General features: G+C 54.2%; 1 protein-coding gene across 1 annotated transcript in view; it reads left to right on the forward strand.

The window, feature by feature from the left end:
* The first annotated feature begins 1,334 nt into the window (after positions 1–1,334).
* The window catches only part of CPT1A (carnitine palmitoyltransferase 1A (liver)), a 49,915-nt gene continuing 30,587 nt past the window's right edge, over positions 1,335–20,662 (forward strand). The window contains 3 exon segments of the mRNA XM_012664824.1: positions 1,335–1,468; positions 17,639–17,792; positions 20,035–20,174. Coding sequence (XP_012520278.1) covers positions 17,652–17,792; positions 20,035–20,174 — 281 coding nt within the window. The 5' untranslated portion in view covers positions 1,335–1,468; positions 17,639–17,651.

The following is a 20,662-nucleotide window of genomic DNA, read 5'->3' on the forward strand; positions in this document are numbered from 1 at the left end:
TGGTAACTTGGCAAAGTGGCACCAAAATGTCGCATGTGCCTTGTTATTTCACTTCCAGAGATCAATTCGACAGAAGAATCAGGAGCTCAAAGAGGTACGTCGACGGTCAGTGCAGCTTTTGTTTATACCTGCAGTGGTGAAAAAGGGGGCCTCCGGTTTCCACTGGGGGCCGGGTAAATGGATCACAGTTCCTCGGGGGCCTTCTCCGTCGTCCACAGAACTATTAATATGTCCCCCGCCTAGACCACGTGAAAACAGAAGTGCTGCAAACAGCATACATCCCACGCTTGGTTTGAAACAAGGAGGCTGGGGAATGCGCGGCAATGGTTAACCGCAGCGGTGGGGGCGGCGGAGGCGGGATCAAGGGAGAACTTTCATTTTCTCTTCTAAATCCTTCTGCGGTGACGACCCAATAGTACAGGGAGAAAGAGAGTGGCAAACATGTATTTTTCATAACCGGAAGGAGTAATTGACCTTTAGGAGAGCCAAGTCTTTGCTTATAAAATCGGCGCACTGATGGAGCACCTGCTGTATGCTCGAGCCTGGGAGCATTGCGGGCAAAGACGGGGGAGGAGCGCCTCGCTTCGAGGGGAGGGCGAAATCCGGGCGCCCCCTTCCCCCGCAGCTGCCTGGGGCTACACCCCTACCGTCCGCCGTCGTGCACTTCCCACTGCGGGCCCGCTCCCGGGCACCTGCACAGGGTCTCTCGGTCACTCTGTCTGGGCTCCAGCCGCTCTTTTGGCACCTATTTTGTTCTTGACGCTGGAATACTTATTTTATTAAATTTCACCAAAGGCCCGCAAGGGAGGCATTTTCACCCCTGCTAGATGAGGAGCAGTCACGCTGGGGATAAAGTCCGATTTGGGGGCATGGGCTCTGGAGTCAGACCTAACACAATGTTGGATCCAAAGCTTGTTCAGCTGCCTAATCGTGGGCAAGTTAATCATCCTTTACTTGGCCCGGGCCCCTCATTTGTAAAAAGGGGTGGAAGATGAATAGCACCAGCCAGGTAGCAGTGCCATGAGGACTGTGTGGGGCCATGCCATAAACCGCCGGCAGGAGCCAGGCACGGCGCTAGACGCTCTCATGGGCACCGTCTTCATGAGTTGACCCATTTTACAGGCAGGGAAACTGAGGCTCGTGGGGTGAGGAATCTCGTCCTACGCCCCATCCTAGCAGAGGCCAAGGCTGCGCTCGCCGGTGCGAGCCTCAGTTTCCCCTCCCGAGGCGCCCCGCTGATGCCCCGCCCCAACGCCCCGCCCCGGCCAGGGCCCGCCTCCGGGCCACCGCGCGCCAGGAGTGGCCCGCCCTCCGGCGCCTCAGCCCCGCCCGCCTCAGCCAATCGGCTGCGGCCGGCGTCGGGTGCGCTCGGCCTCGCCCGCAGCCCTCTTGTCTCCGGCGCCCGCTCGCCTCGCTCACTCTGCTGCTGCCGCCGCTGCCCCGCCGCCGCGTCTCCGTCGCTCCCTCGGTAATGCCGGGCCGGGCCGCGCGCCGCGGGAAGGGCTGGCGGGCGCCGCCCTGCGGGGTGCGGCGGGCCGGGGGCGGGGGGGCGCGCGGGTGCTGCCGGGACCCGGGCCGGGTTGGGGGGCGCCGGGAGGAACCCCAGCATTACCCTTGGACCGGGAGTTGGCGGAGAGCTCAAAACTGGGGCGGGCTGGGGGGCTCTGCAGCCCCCCGGTGAATTGGGTCTGGGGGTCCTCCCGGAGGTCGGTCTGCCAGCGGTCGTGTCCCGCGCGGCAGCGGGAGGGATGCTCTGCTCTCTGGCCTTGGCAGGGCGCCTCTGGCCCGGGGCCAGTGGAGCCGTCGGCTTCCTTTCCCCGCCCGTCAGTCCGCCCGGGACTGGATTGGGTCTGGGGGTCTGCCCCAGAGTCTGTCTGACCGCGGGCGCGTCCCCTGCGGTGGCGAGAGAGAGGTCTCCAGCCCGGGGCTGGTAGGGCCGCCGACTCCTTTCCCGGTGCCATCCCAGCACTGGGTCTGGGGGTCCGCCCAGGGGTCGGTCTGCCGCCAGTCGTGTCCTGCGCGGCAGCGGGAGGGATGCTCGGCCCTCGGGATTGGGCAGGGCGCGGTCGGCCCCTTCTCGCGCCCGCCCCCGCAGTGCAGCCGCGGGGACACGCCCTTGGCGCGGGGACTCCTGCGCCGTGCGAGCGCCGCGGCGAGCGGGATGGGGTACCGGGCCAGTCCGGGCTGCAGGCCCCCCCCACACGCCCCCGACGGCGCTGGCTCCAGGGCAGGTGGGCGCGGGGAGTCTGCCCAAGGTCGCGCCCGGCGTCAAGACCGCGGGGCCGCGGTGGGTGGCACCACGTGATCAGGCCGGGGTGAACTTGGCCTGCGAGCCCGACGGCGCGGTCGGGGCACTCCGGACAGCCCCCAGCTGGGAACCACCGCTGTCCCAGCCAGCAGCCGGCTTCGTCGGTTTTGTTGGGAAAGGCCGTGGCTCAGCGTCTTTATAATGTAAATCGGTGCTTGGCTTTCGTCAAAGCTGAAGGACAAAAAAGATGAGGGGCTGATCGTACTTTTTTCCCAACTCGAGAGTTAAAAATCCCACGTAATTACTAGGTTAGACACAGAACAAACTCAATGTTCCCAACGAAGGGCAGGCTTTCGGTTTCCCTCTGCTCCATGTATTAAAACATTAAGAGCAGATTGTAGTAGGAAGCTGGTAACTTTGTAAGTTACCGAGTACAATGAAAATCAGTTTAACCTTTTGAAATGTGTATTTTGTTACACCATTCCACAGGCGTCCGGTTTCTAGTCATTCCAGATATTCAAGCATATTTATTTTCTTCTAAGCCACAAACCAAATGAATAAAAAATGGCTGAACAGCGCTGGTCTTTCATTTAAACCAGCAACATCCTTCCCCTTTCTAAATTATTTAAGGCCACCTGGCAGCTAGAGCGCAGCTGGAAGTGTAAGGACCTCGGCGCAGGTGAGATGGGTGCCTGCTGAGCCCAATGAGGGTGCAGTTGTTCGTTGCCTTGGGGAGCATCAGCTTTCAGAGTTGGTTCTTTGGGTTGGTTTTGCCTCAGTACTGACAGCGCATGGGCTCTTTTTCGCTTGTAAATTACTGGTTTCCTTCCTAAGAAGCGTTGCTAGACTAGACCTTGAACTTGAACTTCATCCTTACAGTGTTGAAATCAAACAGAAAAAAAGGGCCAGCTTTAGGAGTGCACATACTTTGTATCAAAGTGGCAGAAATTGGCATCATGCACAGGCCAAAATAACCTTTCGAGTTTGTACTAAAAACAAACCGCCTAACCTGGAGGGGAAAGGATTAGACTGGGTCCCTTCCGCTGCTGCTGCTGCGGCTCTTGGCCCCCGCCCCGGCCCAGCGGTCACTCAGCGGTCAAGCCTGGGCTCTGGGGAGTCCTGGGCAAAGGCCTGCGCTTACCCAACCTTGGCCCCGCGTGCTCATTCATAAAAACACCATTAATTTTTTTCCGGGCTTCGCAGAGAACCCCTTCCAGACGCGCCCTGGGCTCTTGGGCGCAGTGCCTGCGCTTCTGGTCTACTGGATGTGGCATCTGTCATCAGACGCCCTGAGCTCCTAACGTCCCCAAGGCAGAGCACCGCAGGGCCCGGCCTTCCCACGGAGAAGCGCGTTGCATTGCGCCCGCTGTCGCCGGGGGGGCCGCCGCGACGCGCGCCAGCTAGCTGCGTAAGGCCTCTGTGGGTACGGCGGGTGGAACAGGATCTGAACGCCCGGGACGCGCGGGGGCGGGGCCCCCGCTGACCTTTCCCCTACTTTTCTGCGCCGTCACGTGACTCCCGCCCAGGGGTGGGGAAGGGGCGGGGCGCGGAGCCGCGGTGGCCGGACGCGTTCCAAGCTAGCAATTAAAAATGCTGCCTGCAGTCTAGAGGCCGGGGAAGGTGGTGGCGGTGGGAGGCGGAAACGGGCGCCCGCTCAGGCCCAGGGCTGCTTCTGCACTTTGATCGGTTCGCATTTTTTCCTTTGTTGGAAAAAATGTTTAGTCACTGCGCATGGTTATTATTGGCAGGCCACAGTTGTGCTGCTTGGGGAAGCCTGAACTTGAATTCCGGAAGACTTGGTGCTTTGAGAATTCAAGATTGTATGTTGGAAAGCCTGTTTGAGACCGTCCCTCTCACACTTCAGTGAGGCCTCAACTGTCTTAGAACGGCTAATGCCAGTGTCGAGCTTTCTTTGCGAGGAACTTTTTCTTGGTTTGTTTTAAAAATAAGCGATAATAGCACACGGTGCAAAGTTAGAGAGGAACGCTTGGGCATACGGAGCAGTCGGCCTTCTCGCTCGCATCCTCTCTCCAGACACCATTACTATTAGTTTCCTTGATGATTTTGGAACTAGTCTGGGCTGTACGGGGCATGCTTTTTAAAAAAATCTATTAACACAAATAAAAAATATTTTCTGCTTGTTGATTTCAAGTACTTGTTGCCTTTTGTAAACTTCAACTTTTACCCCATGCAAATATTAGGTGAACTTTGGGTCCCCAGCAGGCCCTGGGCTGAGGCCAGCTTGCCCTGTTGGGGTAAGCCTCCCTTCCGAGGAATGTCTACCTTTGCCTTTCTCTTGTGTGGGTGGAAGCTAATAATGAAAGAAACTGCTGCAGAGTGAGGTGTGCCTCTCGGCCGGCCGCAGTGTACAGTAAGGTCACTGTCACCTTGGAGGGTGGGGAAGTAGGGTGGCCACCCCTGTGCTTGCTGAGGGTCACTGGCTAGTCACTGGGAGGGCTTTAGGTAAAAAAGAAAGGAGTATTCCACACTGTTGATGCTGGTGGTGTGTGGTCCATCCCAGGAACCTGAGTGTCGTCCCACTTGCTTCCCATTCCCTGAGCCCCCACGTGCATGCAGCTGGCGCCGCGTCCTGCTGCTTACCTTCCTAAATTGCTCTTAAACTTGCCTTCCTCATGCACCCCATGGCCCAGAGCAGGTGTTCGGATATATGCTGAAGGAATGACAGAATGCGGGAGGCCCTCTTTCTCCCGAGGGTTGCTGCAGCCTCCTGACATGGTGGGGCCCTTTGGAGCACCATTAGTTAGTTCCGTTTGTGTTATGGGAAGTTCATGTCCTTCGTGTTGTTGAATATTATGGTCGGGAACTTCTGGACCTGACACCATCCTCTTCGTTCCTGACCCCTTGTCCCACTGGTCTTGGCTTGCTCTGGAGTCCCGTGGTGCCACACGCAGGGCATGCAGCACGCTGTGTCGTGATGCCCTGGTGGGGGTGAGCTCTGTGAGGGCAGGAACATTGGATTAGTTCCCTCTTTTTAGAATCCTCCCCCCAAATTAAAAAAGTAATACATGTTTGTATTAAAAGCAAATGTAAAATAACCTTACTTTTAAGAAATTGTATGCTATAACTCAAATTTGGCTTTTGATAAAATGATTGTTTATTTATTAAAGCATTTATCTGTGATTTCCCAAGTCTGCTCCTCTAGTGCCCTAAAAGAGGTTTGATACACAGAGGTTTGGTTTCTTTATATTTTTTCAAACACACCCCACGGTGCAATGTGAGATCCAACTCCGTATGCTCAAAATGCATCAGCAAATTGCTAAAAGTTAAATGTCAAAGTTAGAGGGGAGGCCAGGGTATCAAGTGCTGGCGTTGAGATTTGGCATGGGGGGTGCAAAGAGGAAGGACAGGAGGAGATCCACGCTCTTGGCACACTTGCGTTAGTGGCACATGGCTGCAGTTGGAAAGGTAGGAAGACTGTGTTCCTGCATTAAAGACCTAACGTGTGTTGGGGCCGGTCACCGCGCTGTCCTTCAGTTTGTGTGGGGTGTGGGTGTCATGCATACTTTATGTGCCAGGGGACATCGTGTGAGAGGCGATGACATTTGCTCAAGGTCCCACATCTGAGTACGTGTTAGAGCTGGGATTTGAACCCAGGTCTGTGTGTTCTCTCTCTCTTTCCCAGGATGCTTCCCAGACCAGTGGGCAACCAGAGATCCTCGGTTTAGAGGCCCCACCCCCACTTGGGCTGGATGCGACACTGAATCAGCCTGGAATGTTTCTGGGTTTCCTTTTCCTCATCTGTAGGATGGTGGCTCTGACACCTGTCCTTCTGTGTCACACGAGTTTTATGACAATCCAATAAGAGGTTGGATGTGGAAAGAGTTTTGAGTGTGGGAAATAAATACAGGTTGTAGCAAATGGTACAGGTTCTAGCAAATGGTGTCCTGGCTGCAGGTGGGTTTTATGGGCACCACTTGCATTTTGCAGTCCCCAAATGGGAACATGTGGTTTGATAAATTCAGTTTACTCTGCGTGCAAAGATGAGGAATGCGCAAGGGAAATACAGGGCGCACGACCTCCATGGTCGTAGGAGCATTTCCAGGAACGGAATACTGGTACCAAGAGGGGTTCGGGATCTCTCTGGGTGGATGCATGCCTCCCCACAGCAGTCTGGAGCCAGGTCAGGCACGAGCCAGCGGAGCACAGGCTCTTTACCTTCCAAGCAGGCGTCTGAGTAGATTGTCCAGGCAATTGGGCCTGTGAATACATTGGATATTTTCTTTATAAAATTGTGATTCCCAGTAGCTTTTCCCTAATTCTTGTTTTTCTAAGGTCACATTTCTGTGTATTTATCTGATAAACCGTTACTTATTGACACCAGGCAATACAAGGTCTACACTTGAATTTGCTTCCTTTTTATGGTACCTTAGTAGATGGAAGCTATGTTGTTTTCAAGAACTGTAGAAAAAAGCATGATTGAGAATTTCTTTTATAACCTGATTTGATGCATCGTATTTACCCTGTAAATGCGAGTGGTGCGCTGTGATGTGTACTTCACTGCAGGAAATTCACTGTGCCGTCAGTTTCACTAAAGCGACTGCTCTGTCATGAATTCAAGATACAACCTTCCATGATGAAAGTTCTAGGCCAGGCATGGTGGCGCACACCTGTAGTCCTAGCTACTGGGGAGTCCGAGGCGGGAGGATGGCTTGAGTCCGGGAGTTCAAGGCCAGCCTGAGCAACACAGCAAGACTCCATCTCTTAAAAATAAAACCAAAACTGGCCAGGCACAGTGGCTCACACCTGTGATCCCAGCACTTCGGGAGGCTGAGGTGGGAGAATCAGTTGAACTCAGGAGTTTGAGACCAGCCTGAGCAACATAGCACGATCCTATCTCTACAAAAAATAGAAACATTAGCCAGGCATGGTGGCACACACATGTAGTCCCAGCGGCTGGGGAGGCTGAGGCAGGAAGATTGCTTGAGCCCAGGAGTTTAAGGCTGCAGGGAGTTATGATGACATCGCTGAACTCTAGCCTGGGCAATAGAGTGAGACCTCGTCTTAAAAAAAAACCCAAATAAGGCAAGTTTTCAGTGGATCCTTGCTTCCATTATTTCCATCAGGTTTGGGAAATAATATTTATATTTGCATATGTCACATTTACTGAAAAACTACAAGACCACAGAGAAGCACATCTTCAGGTGAATAATGACCTGGCTTATGGGGTGCAGAGGGTGTCTGCTCACACTCACCAATTGGAGGGAAGCTAGTTTTTATCTGTAGAACTGTAGAAGACTCAGCACGTGTATGCTGGTTTTAGGGAAACCCCTGGGCTGCTGATACCCTTCCAGAACCTTCCTGGTACATTCCCTGAAGTTCTTTGGATAGCAGTGACGAGGCCAGCCTGGGTTGCCTCCTGGGAAGTCATGCATGGCACGAATGTGGTTTCCCCAAGTTGGAGCCATTCCTGGAGGCTGGCAGTAGCTTTATCTCACCAAGCAAGAAGCTTCCCAGGTGTTGGTCACCTGGGCATCCAGATTATGTTGTAGATGACAAGATAACTGCCCTGCCCTTCACCAGAGCTGCTGCTACGGACTCTGCCTACAGGGTCTTCTCGAGCTTTTCCAGGGCCGGGGGTGGTGTCACCTAGCCTCACACATTCTCCCAGGTGAGGGAGACAGCTGTGTTCCTGGAGACCCCGCCTGGTATTCCTGCTGAGCTAAGCTGTTTCCTGTGGGTAACCTTTTCTCAGAGGATTTCCAACACAGTTGTTTACCGCTAGCCAAGTTGGGCGGTTGTTAGCTAGGTTTTAATAGAAGGCAGAGCCTGCTTCTATGTGCTTGTGAATTTTGCAATTCTGGCGGGAAGACTGGAGCATGTGAATAATTTTAGAGTTGGCACAGATCATGTCTGTAGTTACTGTAGTTTATTGCTGGCTGCAATCACATCGTTTCAGTGACAGTGACCTAATTTTATATTTGTGTTGTAACTTCAGGAATCTTAAGTGGAACTTTCTGTGTAGTACCTACCACTTCACCTTGGCAGGTAAGAATGTGAGTTTTGGAGTTGGACCTGGGTTTGATTTCCAGCTCTCCTGTTTGCTAGCTGTGACCTTGGGCAAGTTTCTTGACACCTTGGTTTTCTCATTAGAAAATGGGGACAGTGGCAGTACCCGTTTCCCAGGGTTCTGGTGGGAATTAAATGAGCCACTCGAGTACATTAATAAAAATATGAATATATGGGTCACATTGTCCCACCCACTCCCGCGTCCGCCCTCCTGTCTCGGAGCTGTGCGTTGCAAGGTTATGTTGAAAGTCGCCTGCCGCACAGAATTTATTTACATTTTGGTTGCTGTAAAGACCGTTTTGGAAGTCTGTTGTCACGTCAAGTTTTATTGTTTGTTTCATACTATGGGGGTGATTTCTACATCTCTGTTTTCCCCTGGGCGGCAGCAGGCAGGTGTGTTTTGGAATCTGGCATCCTGCTGACCTTTTACCTACTTTCCTAGGCACCCGCCTGTGGGCGGGGCAGTGGGAGGGACCCGTCCCTGGGCGGCTTCTTGAAAACGTGGCCAGTGTTAGGATTGGCAGGCTGCTGACCTCAGAGGTGGAAGGTTTTAGGTAAGAGGAATTGATTAGGGAGAAAGGGAACACAGTGAACACGTTGGAAAAGCAAAGTACCAGAGCAGTTTATTGGCCAAGGATTTGGGGGAGAAGCTGTGCACAGTTATTAAAATGAACATAACCTTACCAAAATTGAATGGGATACGTCAACATCTTCCCCCCAAATTTTCCATTTCACATTCAGTGTTGGAGAATTGAATCTGTTGATTCAGAGAATCACACCTGGATTCGTGTCCTTGACGCTTTCACCTTATTTTGGAAGACTGAGCACATGACTTACAAGTGAAAGTCACGTGCCAGCAAGCGCAGGCGAAATTGCTGAGTGTATCCTGCAGACCCGGGCTTTGGGAACATGGATTCGTGGCCATCAGAGCAGGTCCCTGGGAGAGGGGAGGTGCACGCCACGTGGGAAGAAAGGAGACAGCGGAAGTCGAGGAAGTCGAGGAAGAGCCGGAGGCTGTGGAGGAAGAGCCCGGCTGTGGGCTGTGGGTCAGAGTTAGCACGGCTGCGAGTCAGGGCCCGTGACAGGGAGAGTTGAGCTTGGGAGAGTGACGGGAACAACAGCATAGATGAACTTGAGACCGGAGATGCGAGTTTTAAAAAACTGTGGTAAATAGGTCGTGGTTTCCAGCTTGAGCATCTTGTTCTGCACCTGTTCATCTGAGAGCCGATTAGCCTAAGGTGCTTAAGTGCTGGGCGCAGACCTCGGCGATGAGCCTCTGCGTTAGTGGCCCTCATGACTTCCGGAGTGGCCATGGCCTAGCTCCCATGCCCGCTTGGGACTTGGCAGGCGCCTGGCACACTTCAGGCGGGGAGGTGCGCTCGAGCTCCCAGGGACGACCTTTCAGGGCTCGTGTCCACTCTGGGCAGAGGCGTGAGCCAGGCCGCAGGCTCAGCCTCTCAGAAATGATTTCTGTACCTTCATTGAAAATAAACACGGCTGCAGCCCCACAGTGCCGGGCCACATGGACAGTGGGTTTTTTTTGTTATGTTTTGTTTTTGTTTTGAGACAGAGTCTCACTCTGTCACCCAGGGTAGAGTGCCGTGGCGTCAGCCTAGCTCACAGCAACCTCAAATTCCTGGGCTCAAGCGATACTCCTGCCTCAGCCTCCCAGGAGCTGGGACTACAGGCATGAGCCACCATGCCCAGCTGATTTTTTTCTATATATTTTTAGTTGTCCAGCTAATTCCTTTCTGTTTTCAGTAGAGACAGGGTCTCGCTCTTGCTCAGGCTAATCTCAAACTCCTGACCTTGAGCGATCCTCCGGCCTCGGCCTCCCAGAGTGCTGGCCTTACAGGCGTGAGCCACCGTGCCCGGCCGACAGAGGGTTTTTGTCTTTGCGTGTTGGAGGCAGCTGGGGGTTGCTGCCTCAGCAGGGACCTCTGGTTTACCCCTGCGCTGGTCTGAGGTACAGCAAGAAGTGGGCTTATGTCAGGAACAGTTGCCGACGGGCCGGCCCGTTTAGGCAGGGGACGCCTCCTCTGCTGCTCTGGTCCCGCGTGTTCACAGTTCAGCCCGAAGACTCCATGGAGATCAGGCAGTGACTGGATGACAATGGGGGGCAGGGGTTACTTTTTCTCTTCATCCATCTATATTTTCTCATTTCTTCTTTGCAACTTTTCTTCACTCCCTCTCTTTTCTGCTTTTCTTTCCAGTATGTGCTTTCTTTCCTCCAGCCATCCTTCAACTTGGAGCGCAGGTGCGTGCCGTGCCATGCAGTTTGGATCCCGGCAGTCACGCCGTGTAAACTTTGTCCCTGGGAACTCCACCTCTCTCCACCCCAGGCTGTGATGTGTCTCAGGGATCTGGGCACAGGAGAGGTGCTGCAAGCAGGCCAGCCCTGGGGGACGAGGATTAAAGAGCAGTTGATCGTGTGGAGGGGTGGCGTGGAGGAAGGAGAGCTGGGAGAGGCAGCGAGTGCACAGCTGCCCCCGCCATCCAGATGGGGCCAACCCACTGGTGTCACTGCTGGGCCAGCGTGCCTTCATATCAGCGGGTTCTGGGGACTGAATCGGCCCCAGGTGGGGAGTGGAACGTGAACAGCGTAGTCCATTCCTGCCCAGGCGAGGCAGGCGCTGGTGGAGGGAGGGTGCGGGCACGTGGGAAGGTGGTGAGATTCATTTTTCGTCCATGTAGTTGTGGATCAGCGAAACGCGCTTGAAACATGGAGCGGGCACGGGTTGAAGTCAAAACCCTGGGCAGGGCCTGGGGGCTGTCTGACACGGGGGTGTAGGGGGCCCACCAGCTGCTCAGAAGCCAGAGGGGCCAGAAACAGCAGCAGATGAACCAGGAAGCCACAGTTGTGGCCTCACCTGGGAGGAAGAAGGAACGGGAAGGAGGGCTAATCTGCGGAGACTCACGGTTCAGTTGTGCACCGTGTGTGGGACATGGCGGAGCTGCCACCAGCCCGACTTGCCTCCTTCCACCTGGACACCTGCCTGCTTGCCTGACCTCGGCCCTGCAGTGTCTCTTGCTGCCCCCTCGGGAAGGCTGAAGGGATGAAGGAGGGAGGCTGCCCGGTGTAGGTGGCCTGGATCCAGATACAGGCTCAGCCTCCCGCTGCACAGGCCCGGCCAGCTGGCCCGAGGGCCCTTTCCTGGCATGCTGGGGCGCCCAGCCTGGGTGCCCAGCCTGGCAGGGAGTGCATGGGACTCCAAGGAGGCCTCCCGGGAAGGAGAGTTGGAGACGGAGCACGTGGGGCATCCCTGGCCTCTTACCCTTACTGAAAGGAGGGGGGGAGAGGAGGCGGTGAGCCCAGGCAGGGCCTCCCCCGCAGGTCAGAGCCCCTGCTGTAGCAAAGAAGTGGCACCTCTGGACACACAGGAGTGGAAGCAGCACAAGACAAAGTGGCCGGTGTGCCACCCTCTCGGGGAAGCCCCTGGCCAGGCCCATGGTGGGCCGGACACTCAGACCCCCTGGGAGGGCTGACATGGCAGACAGGGAGACAGGGTGCTGATGGCAGGCCGGGCCTCAGTGAGGACAAAGAGGACACGACCAGCATCCTGAGGGGGCTGGACGTGGGCAGAGTAGGCAGGCCAGGTGGAGATGAGGGACGCTCCCCCAGAGGACCAGGGGGTGTCTGCTGCCACCCTGAGCTCTTCCTCTGAGGATCTTCCCGTTTAAATACGCTGTTCTAACATGGACAGGGTCACTCTAGAGTGCCCCAGGTGAGCTGGGCTCTGCCAGCTCTGTGCCCTCCTGCCTGGGCTTGTCCCTGCCCCCAGTCTCAGCTGCTCACCTGCCTCCCTGGCACAGGCTGTTTGCAGGTGGGTGAGGGGAGCCTGTGGCCCTCTGTCCAGGCACTTAAGCCAGCGCCCTGGGGCCGCAGATCCCGGGGGAGGCCCCAGATCTTGGTGAGGATTCTCTTTGCTGTAAGCTTCGTACGGAGGGCAGGAGGGCAGCCGAGTAACCGAGGAACTGGTGGCTTTCTGTTGCCAGGGATGGTCAAAGCAGGAAATGAGCTGCCTCTCAGAGGTTTTCAGACTCTGGTGGGGGCCAGGAAGGAGGAGGGAGGGCGGGAATGGCTTAATCTGGTTAGGGTTCCTGTGTTGTTTCCATCTGAGAGTGGAGTCCCTCAGTTTTAGAGACATTAGGAACGCTCTGCCCGGTGTCGGGAATGAGTGAGGGCCCCACCCTGGAGCTGGCCGGCACCTGCCAGCCGTGGGCACCCACCAGCCAGCGTCAGCGTTCGGAAGCCACAGGGGCTGTGTCTTTGTCGCTCTGGCTGCTGTTTGCAGTGACCGGAGGTAGTAGAAGTCACCAAGCTGCATCCACACCCACCTGGGGGAAAGGTAGGACACGTGGGCGAGGACGTGGCCCCCTGCCCAGCAGGAAGCACCTGTGAGAGGGTGGGGGGGGGGAGAATGCAGGGAGGGCAGCTCGCAGTATTTGCTTTTCATTTTTTGTTGTTTTTATACCAGGGACATAAAAACCCTGTTGGGCGGGTCAAGGATGCTGACCGTTCAGGTATTTCCACGTTGTGGCGAGTGTGGACCAGGCCAGGGGAGCTGGGGCCGGCCTCTTGCCCTCCCTCCTCCCCTCCCCGCCCTGAAACCTGAGAGGCAGCAGGGCTCGGCTTTGAGGCTCCTCGCCCTGTCCCCACGTCCCGGCTGCCCTCTGCACGTTGCTCACAGCAGTGGGGTGCTCACCCCCGGGATCAGCCCCTGTTGTCATCACCTAAACCAGGGCCACAGGGAGTGTGTCTGGGGAGCTCTGCACACGTGACAGGTCTGGGGCCGATGGCAGCGGACAAATATCCCATTTCATTAAACGCGGTGTAAGAAATTGGGAGATCTCAGACACACGCAGAAGGGGGCCGGGCCCAACGGACTTGGTGTGGCCATTGCCACACTTGGCTCATTCATCCACCCCAACCCCAGACGACGGAGAAGCAGATCCCAGGGGCGATAGAGATAAAATTGCATTTATTAATATTTTAGTGTATCACTAAAAGATACATATTTTGAGAAATAACCACAACATCATATATAATACCTAAAAAATATTCATGAGGTAACAGCTGTAACAGCGCGGTGGTGGGCAGGATGAGGAAGGGAGGAGGGGTGACGTACCCGGCCCCCCTCGGATTGCGCGTTTGTTAATAGACAACACTTCGGTTTCCTGAGACAGCGTATTTTTGGTAACAGCTTCTGTGAGATGTAATTCACGCCCCACACAATCCACCCATCTGAAGTGCAAACTTCATTGGTTCTTAGCATAGTCACAACCGTCCCCACCATGCATCTTGGAACATTTTCATAACCCTAAAAAGAACTCCCGCTGCTTTGCTGTCGCCTCCCAATCTTCCTGACTGCCCCCAGCCCCTGGCAGCCGCCAGTCCACTTTGCATCTGTGTAGACGTGTCTGTTCAGGATGTTTCGGGTAAATGGCATCGTACGATGTGCGGCCTTTGGTGTCTGACCCCTCTCACTCAGTGGCACGTCTTCAAGGTACATCCACATTGTAGCAGGTGTTGGTCCTTGGTGTCCCTTTTTATGGCTGAATAACATTCCGTGTGTGGGTAGACCACATTTCGTTTATCCATTCATCAGTGGAAGGACATAGTGCCACCTTTTGGCTATTATGAGTAACATTGCTGTGGACATCTGGGTGCAAGTTTTTGTGTGGATACGTGTTTCGCTTCTCCTGGGTAGATACCTAGGAGTGGAATTGCCGGGTCCTGTGCTAACTCTGTGTTTAACCTTTCGAGAAACTGCCGGACGTTTGCCAGCGTGGCTGCACCATTTTACATTCCCACGGGCCATGCATGAGAATTTGGATTTTTCCACATCCTCACCAACACTTGCTGTCTTGCATCTTTTTGATTCTAGCCTTCGACTGGGTGCGAAGTGGTGTTTTACGAGGATTTAGATTTGCACTCCCCGATGGGCACAGGAGGCTGTATTATAACTACAGTGCCTCCCCATCCTTGGGGCATGTGTTCCAAGACCCCCGTGGATGCCTGAAACCTCGGATACCACTGCACCCTATACAGTCAGCTCTCCATATGCGTGGGCTCCACGTCTGCAGATTCAGCCAACCAAGCATTGAGAATATTTTGGGGAAAAAAATGCTACAAAAAATAACAATACAACAATAAAAATAATGCAGATTTAAATCTACAGTATAACTATTTGCATAGTGTTTACATTGTATTAGGTATTATAAGTCATCTAGGGGTGACTTAAAGTGTAGGGGGGATGTGCATAGGTTATATGCAAATATTAGTACTGTGCCATTTCATATAAGGGACCTGAGCATCTGTGGATGTTGGCATCCTTGGGTCCCGGCACTCATCCCCGTCGGATCCAGAGAGATGACTGTATATGCTGCTGTTTCCTGTGTGGTAACAGGCGAGTGTCAGGTACAGCGTGGATACTCTGGGCAAAGGGATGATTCCTTCCCAGGTGGAGGGGAGCAGGACAGTGCGAGATGTCATCATGCTGCTCAGAATGGTGTGCAATTTTAAATTGACAAATTGTTTATTTCTGGAATTTCCCGTTTAGTATTTTCAGACTTTAGCTGACCGTGAGTAACTGCGACAGCAGAAAGCAAAACCATGGACTGGGGTGGGGGGGCTACTGTATAAATGCTTTTAAGCATCAGGCTGCAGATACTAGGATTGAGGGTGGGATTTTCACCCATTAGATTTGCACAGGGAGCTTCTCAGCCCCTTGTTGTCCATTCACTAATTACTGCCTCTGCCTCTAAGAGGGAGCGGCTGGTTCAGGACAGCCCGTCTATGCTACTGCAATCAACTAGAAAAACAAATTGTCCATTTTAGGGGCATTTAGCACTCTTGGGTTTACTCTGAACCAGCCAAAAGAAGCAAATCGTTTGTTAAATTCAGGTAGCTCTGCCAACGGCGTTTTCTCCTGGGAAGGATGCTGTACGTATTCCCAGCGTGTCTGACTCCCTAGCAGAGGGGAGATTTCTGAGCAAACATTGGATGCATACTTTTGGATAGAGTTGGCTGCAAACACTGTGTTTAATCTTCTGCCATTAATCCCCTCATGCTCTCTATAAAGCCCCTGGAACCTAGTACATCACTGAAAGGCGAAGGGTAGCCGTCACGTCATTTTATTTGCCACGATGCCCGCTGTGCGGTACGCTCGTCTGTGACACCTGCCGCACGTTTACTGCGAAGGCTTTAATTGGGGGGGGGGCTTAAGAGTTAACCGTGAGACAGGGGCAGGCTTAGAGCTGCCGGGACAGCTTTTCTAAGCAGTGGATTCAGAGCTGTTTGCTTTGTCCTCTTCAACGGTGTACATTTATCTGTTGCAAGTGTTTGCTTGGCGATTCTGCTGCTTTCGAAAATGGGATCTATTTCTTCAAAATTAGCCAGGCCATGGGAGTTTGCTCCATGCCCACTAAGTAATACGGAAATATTGTCGAACGCTTTGCAAAGTGCCGTAAGCTCAGGTCATAACCTGTGGGAGGTGGGTTTGCTGACTTACTCTTCTTTCAAAGTCATCAGAGCAGAGCTCGGTTCCGGTTTCATGTGCTGACAGTTCCCCGTCTCTTTCCTTCCGCATCTCCACCTGGATGCCCCTGCTGACATTTCTGTGTGGCAGGTCCACGTGTGAATTCTCAGCTTCCACCCCCAGCCTGTCCCCTTCCCTCACTGAGACTTTCCCAGGTCGGTAAGTGGCTCCACTGAGTGAGTGGTTCAGGCCGGAAGCCCGAGGGTCCATTCCATCAGCACGCCCAGCCCCAGGTACCTCTGAAGTGAAGCCTGTCTCCTGCGGGTTGTCCTCCCACCATCACTGTCGCTACCGTGGGCCAGGCCTGTCCACTCTTCTGGAAGCTGCCTCGGCTTCCTCACCCTCATCCACGTTTGATCCAGCATGGTCTTTAGGACAGAACTAGAAGCGGGCGCCCTTCCTTGAAGCCCTTGGATGCCAGCCACTGCCTTGCTCTCCACACCTGGCCCCTTGCCCTTGGCCCTAGCCTGCCAGTCTTGCTCACGGCCCCCGCTGAACCCCTTCCCTGCCTCCACGTCGCCCTGGGCCTAAAGGACTTGTCTGCTCTGCCCTTGGCCGGTCCTTGTCCTGGGCTTCAGCGTCGCCCAGGAGGTCCCCCCGGCACCCCCTCCTCTTCTGCACCCCGAGTGCTGCCCAGGCGTTACTTGTTTGCTTGCTCTTGGCCTCGCCGTCCACGCTGCGGGGGGCAGAGGGGCTGCACCTGCCGGCTGGCGCTTTGGAGGCCGGCGGCAAGTGTTCATTGAGCGGACAGGAGTGCAAGGTGGGTGCTGCTCCAGGGCTGCCCGAGGGATCTCTCTGTATCTCGGCGGGCTGGGGACCAAGCGAGCTTGGCTTCTGTGGTTGGGGCTCTTTGGAACGGTGACACCCACCAGTTTTGACAGGTCCCGCATGTGGCCTTCAGTGGGCATCGAGGGTAAAAACAGGAAAGCCCACAAGTGAGGAGAACACGTGACTTTGGATTTTTATTACGGTTCTTGATAGTTTTTTTCTCTTAGCTTCCTTTGTGTCCAGCGAGTACGGTGTAGGGAGGGATGGAGGTCGCACGCCATGGGGTGGGCAGGAGGGGCCCAAGGCTTGGTGCTCCTAGGTGCGCTGAGCAGGTGCGGCAGAGTCTGCGAAGGGAGACAACTGGAGCCGACAGGACCCGGATGGAGGGGAGACAAGAATATACTGCAGATTTGCCAAAGCAGCTTGTCTTGCTGGGCGGGGAAGCTGGCCCAGGGGAGCTGTGCTTGGGGACGGGGTGAAGTGCTGCCAGCGCTGCTCAGCCCTGGGGTTGCCCAAGGAAGTGTGATCTCAGCCACGGGCTCTGAGGAGGAAACTCGGTCGTCTGGGTGCCCGTTCTAGAGGTTCTGGGCATGTGATTTTCGTGGTCTTTACGGTGCTGTCTGAAACCCTAAAATGGTTTATCAGAACAGCAGGCAAACACCGTCAGGGGCCAAGGTGTGTGGTGCAGGTCTGATGTCCCCACCTGAAGACCAGGGGTCCTGGGCCATTGAGGACTCTCTGGCTGGGGCTTTGGGTTTCCAGGGAGCTGGCGGCAGGAAGGGGATTTGCCTCTGCTGTGCAAGTTGCTAACCTTGCGTCCGCTGGTGTGGCCTGGGACGCTGGCTGGGAGGTTGGTTTTGGGGGGGTGGCCAGGGGGTTGGGGGCTCCTAAGCAGAGGTGGCAACTGTCTGTACCGTGCTGGGCAGGCACGTGGGTGCCAAGTGTGGTGCCGGCATTGGCTCTGTTCATGAAAAGTCAAAACTTAAATCCAGAATGAACAAGCTTCCGTACGAGGGTCCTCCTAGTATCTAGTAACACGCTCTTCACCTTCCAGGTCATCGCTGAAGATGGCAGAGGCTCACCAAGCCGTGGCCTTTCAGTTCACGGTCACTCCGGAAGGCATCGACCTGCAGCTGAGCCATGAAGCCCTTAAGCAAATCTATCTCTCCGGACTTCACTCCTGGAAGAAGAAGTTCATCAGATTCAAGGTTTTCTGACATTTGTTTCAATCTCTACAGTATTGACTTTAACGTGGGTCTCTTGGTGCTATTATGAGGTATAAGTGTGTCAGGCTGGTAATTAATTGGCACATAATTTATAAGGCACCTTCGCATATATTTGGCCGCGGGATCTTGGAGCGGATCCCGCAAGGCAGTGGCGTGAATCGCGCGCTGCGAAACGGGCGGGAAGTTGAGGCTCGGGCCCGGTGGCCGGCTTGGCGGAGGGCGGAGGGAAGACCTGGACCCGTGTCTTCTGCTCTGAGTCAGAATCCTTCACATCCTGTCGGAAAAGGGTTTTCCCAAACTTCAGCAAGTTCACGTCATAACCACCTTGCTGATAAAACAGTCAAACATTGAAAACTATCCACGTGAATTCAAAACCGTTAACTCCGCGTGTTCTCGGTTCCGTGCATCTCTAGAGATTTATTCTTTTTAAGCACGTCTTGTTTTTCATTTACTTTAATTTCATTTTAAACATCCCAGAAGGAATAAATGCGTGTTTGAAAAAATGAAAAATGTTCATCAAGTCAAAAGTGAACCCCCCGCCCCAGGTAGCTGCTGTTGAGTTTGCGGATTCCCCGAAGTCCCTTCTCTGGGGGTGGCTTGGAAGAGAAAGACCCAAGCGCAAGAGCAGGTGGCCGGGTCAGCGGAGAGGCAGGCGAGTCGCCGGGAGCAGCTCAGCTGGCGGGGTCCTGGGCGCAGGCAAATGACCAAGGGAAGGACATGGTCACCTCCAGTGACTCGTCCACTGTCCTTGTCATCCCCTGCAGTGGGGGAGGACGCCACCTGCAGGGGAAGCTGAGTGCTGGGCCTTTTGAATCCAGGAAAATAGAAGCTTGGCCATCATATTCAACCGGTGGAAGTGTTGTTCTTTGATTTTAAAGACCTGGAGAGGAAAGATGAATAGATACAAAAATAGACAATAAACAGTGTGTGCCGCGCCGACCCCCTGGCTTACTAGAGGACGGTCTGATAGCGCGGAGGAAGGGGTCAGCCGGGTTCCGGGGTGTGATCGGTTTTGGAAGGACTGGGGAGGCCACAGTGAATGGGAGACAATGTATCTAGAACCTCTTTCCTTCCCTTTTATTTACTTATCTATTTAATTGTAATTAATTCATTTATTTTAAAAGAAAATTTTTTGCTTTGAGAACATCTTTCGGGGATTGCATTCAGTGGGGCTGACACGTGGGGGTGCACATATCCTGCCAGAGAATTCAGAGAAAGCTTTGAGAGTTTCTAAGTCTGTTATCTTGGTCAAATCAGCATCTTATTGGGATGGCTTTAGTAAGGGCTTGTTTTTTAGGTGGGAGTTTTCAAACACACACAAAAGTGAAGAGAATCAATTAATGATCACCACCACTTGCCTCCTCGTTTCAGCATTTTTGCCAAATTTGTTTCATATGATCCAACCCTGTTCCCTTTTCTTTCTTTTTTTTTTTCTGGAGACGGGGACTAGAGTGCAGTGTTGTCACAGCTGCAGCCTCAAACTCCTGGGCTCAAGCGATCCTCCTGCCTCAGCCCTCTGAGTAGCTGGGATACAGGCATGCGCACCACACCCAGCTAATGTTTTCTATTTGTTTTTTAGTAGAGACGGGGTCTCACTCTTGCTCAGGCTGGTCTCGAACTCCTGGCCTCAAGCAGTCCTCTGGCCTTGGCCTCCCACAGTGCTAGGATTACAGGAGTGAGCTACTGTGCCTGCCCCTTCCCCCCCTTTTTGACTAGGGTATTTTACAGCACATTCTGGATGTGGAGCAAGGTCTCCTGTAAGTAAGTCAGGGTTGTGTCCTGAGGCAGGAGCAGCGGGGAGGGGCGGTTTGGAGCCAGGGTCTGGGGCTTGCTGGATGGTATCTGGCTGGGGAGAGGGCTTCAGGACCTCATGGTGGCTCCGGGACGTCCTTCATCAGTGGGTGTCAAGGGTCAGTCCGGGTGGAGCCCAGGAATCTATATGTTAAACTAGTGCCTTGGGTGACTCTAATATTCTGGGGTCACTCTTGGGGAAACTGTTTCAGGGAGTGTTTGGCTCAGAAATAGAGGACAAAAGTTGGAACAGCTCCAGGCTGTAACCTCTGGGAAGCTTTCCAGCTTATGGGAGCGAGAATTGCCACAAGCTGCAGACACCTTCCTCCTACCACCTGATGTCTCAGCAGCCTGTGGCAGGGGCTGTGTGATGTAGTCACGGCGCGGTTTGCGGCGGAGGACGTGGCTCACAGCTCTGCGTGTCTGTGTTTAGAACGGCATCATCACCGGCGTGTACCCGGCGAGTCCCTCCAGTTGGCTCATCGTGGTGGTGGGCGTGATGTCGACGATGTACGCCAAAATCGACCCCTCCTTAGGAATAATTGCAAAAATCAACCGGACCCTTGACATGACGTAAGTGAGCCTGTGAAATCTCCAGTTGTGGGAAGTTGCCGGTTTTATTGTTGTCTTTTGTTTTTTTGTTTTTGAGACAGGGCCTCGCTCTGTCACCCTGCGGTGGCGTGATCATAGCTCACCGCAGCCTCAAGCCTTGGCCTCAAGCCATCCTCCTGCCTTGGCCTCCAGAGTTTCATTGCTGCTTTTATGTCTGCTTACATGTAGGGACTGTTGCTATTCCGGATCCGATCCGAAGCTTTTGCTGCTATTTTCATGTCACCTTTCTTCCCGTTTCCTGGACTGGTGTTAGGGTCCCCCTGGGGGTTTGTGGTACCTTGTGGTTCCCCCAAAGATGAGGGGCACCCCCGTGAAGGGTGTCGGGGCCCAAGGGGTGGCCAACAGTGGCAGTGCACTTAGCTTGGCCAGCAGGCTCCTCAAAAGGAATTTCTGCTCAAAGGGCTGATTGCCATTGTGGTCATTCCTTTGCACGTGGAGTCCGTCCAACC

This window comes from Propithecus coquereli, unplaced genomic scaffold, assembly GCF_000956105.1.
Source record: "Propithecus coquereli isolate 6110/MARCELLA unplaced genomic scaffold, Pcoq_1.0 Scaffold120, whole genome shotgun sequence".
Classification (NCBI taxonomy): Eukaryota; Metazoa; Chordata; class Mammalia; order Primates; family Indriidae; genus Propithecus; species Propithecus coquereli.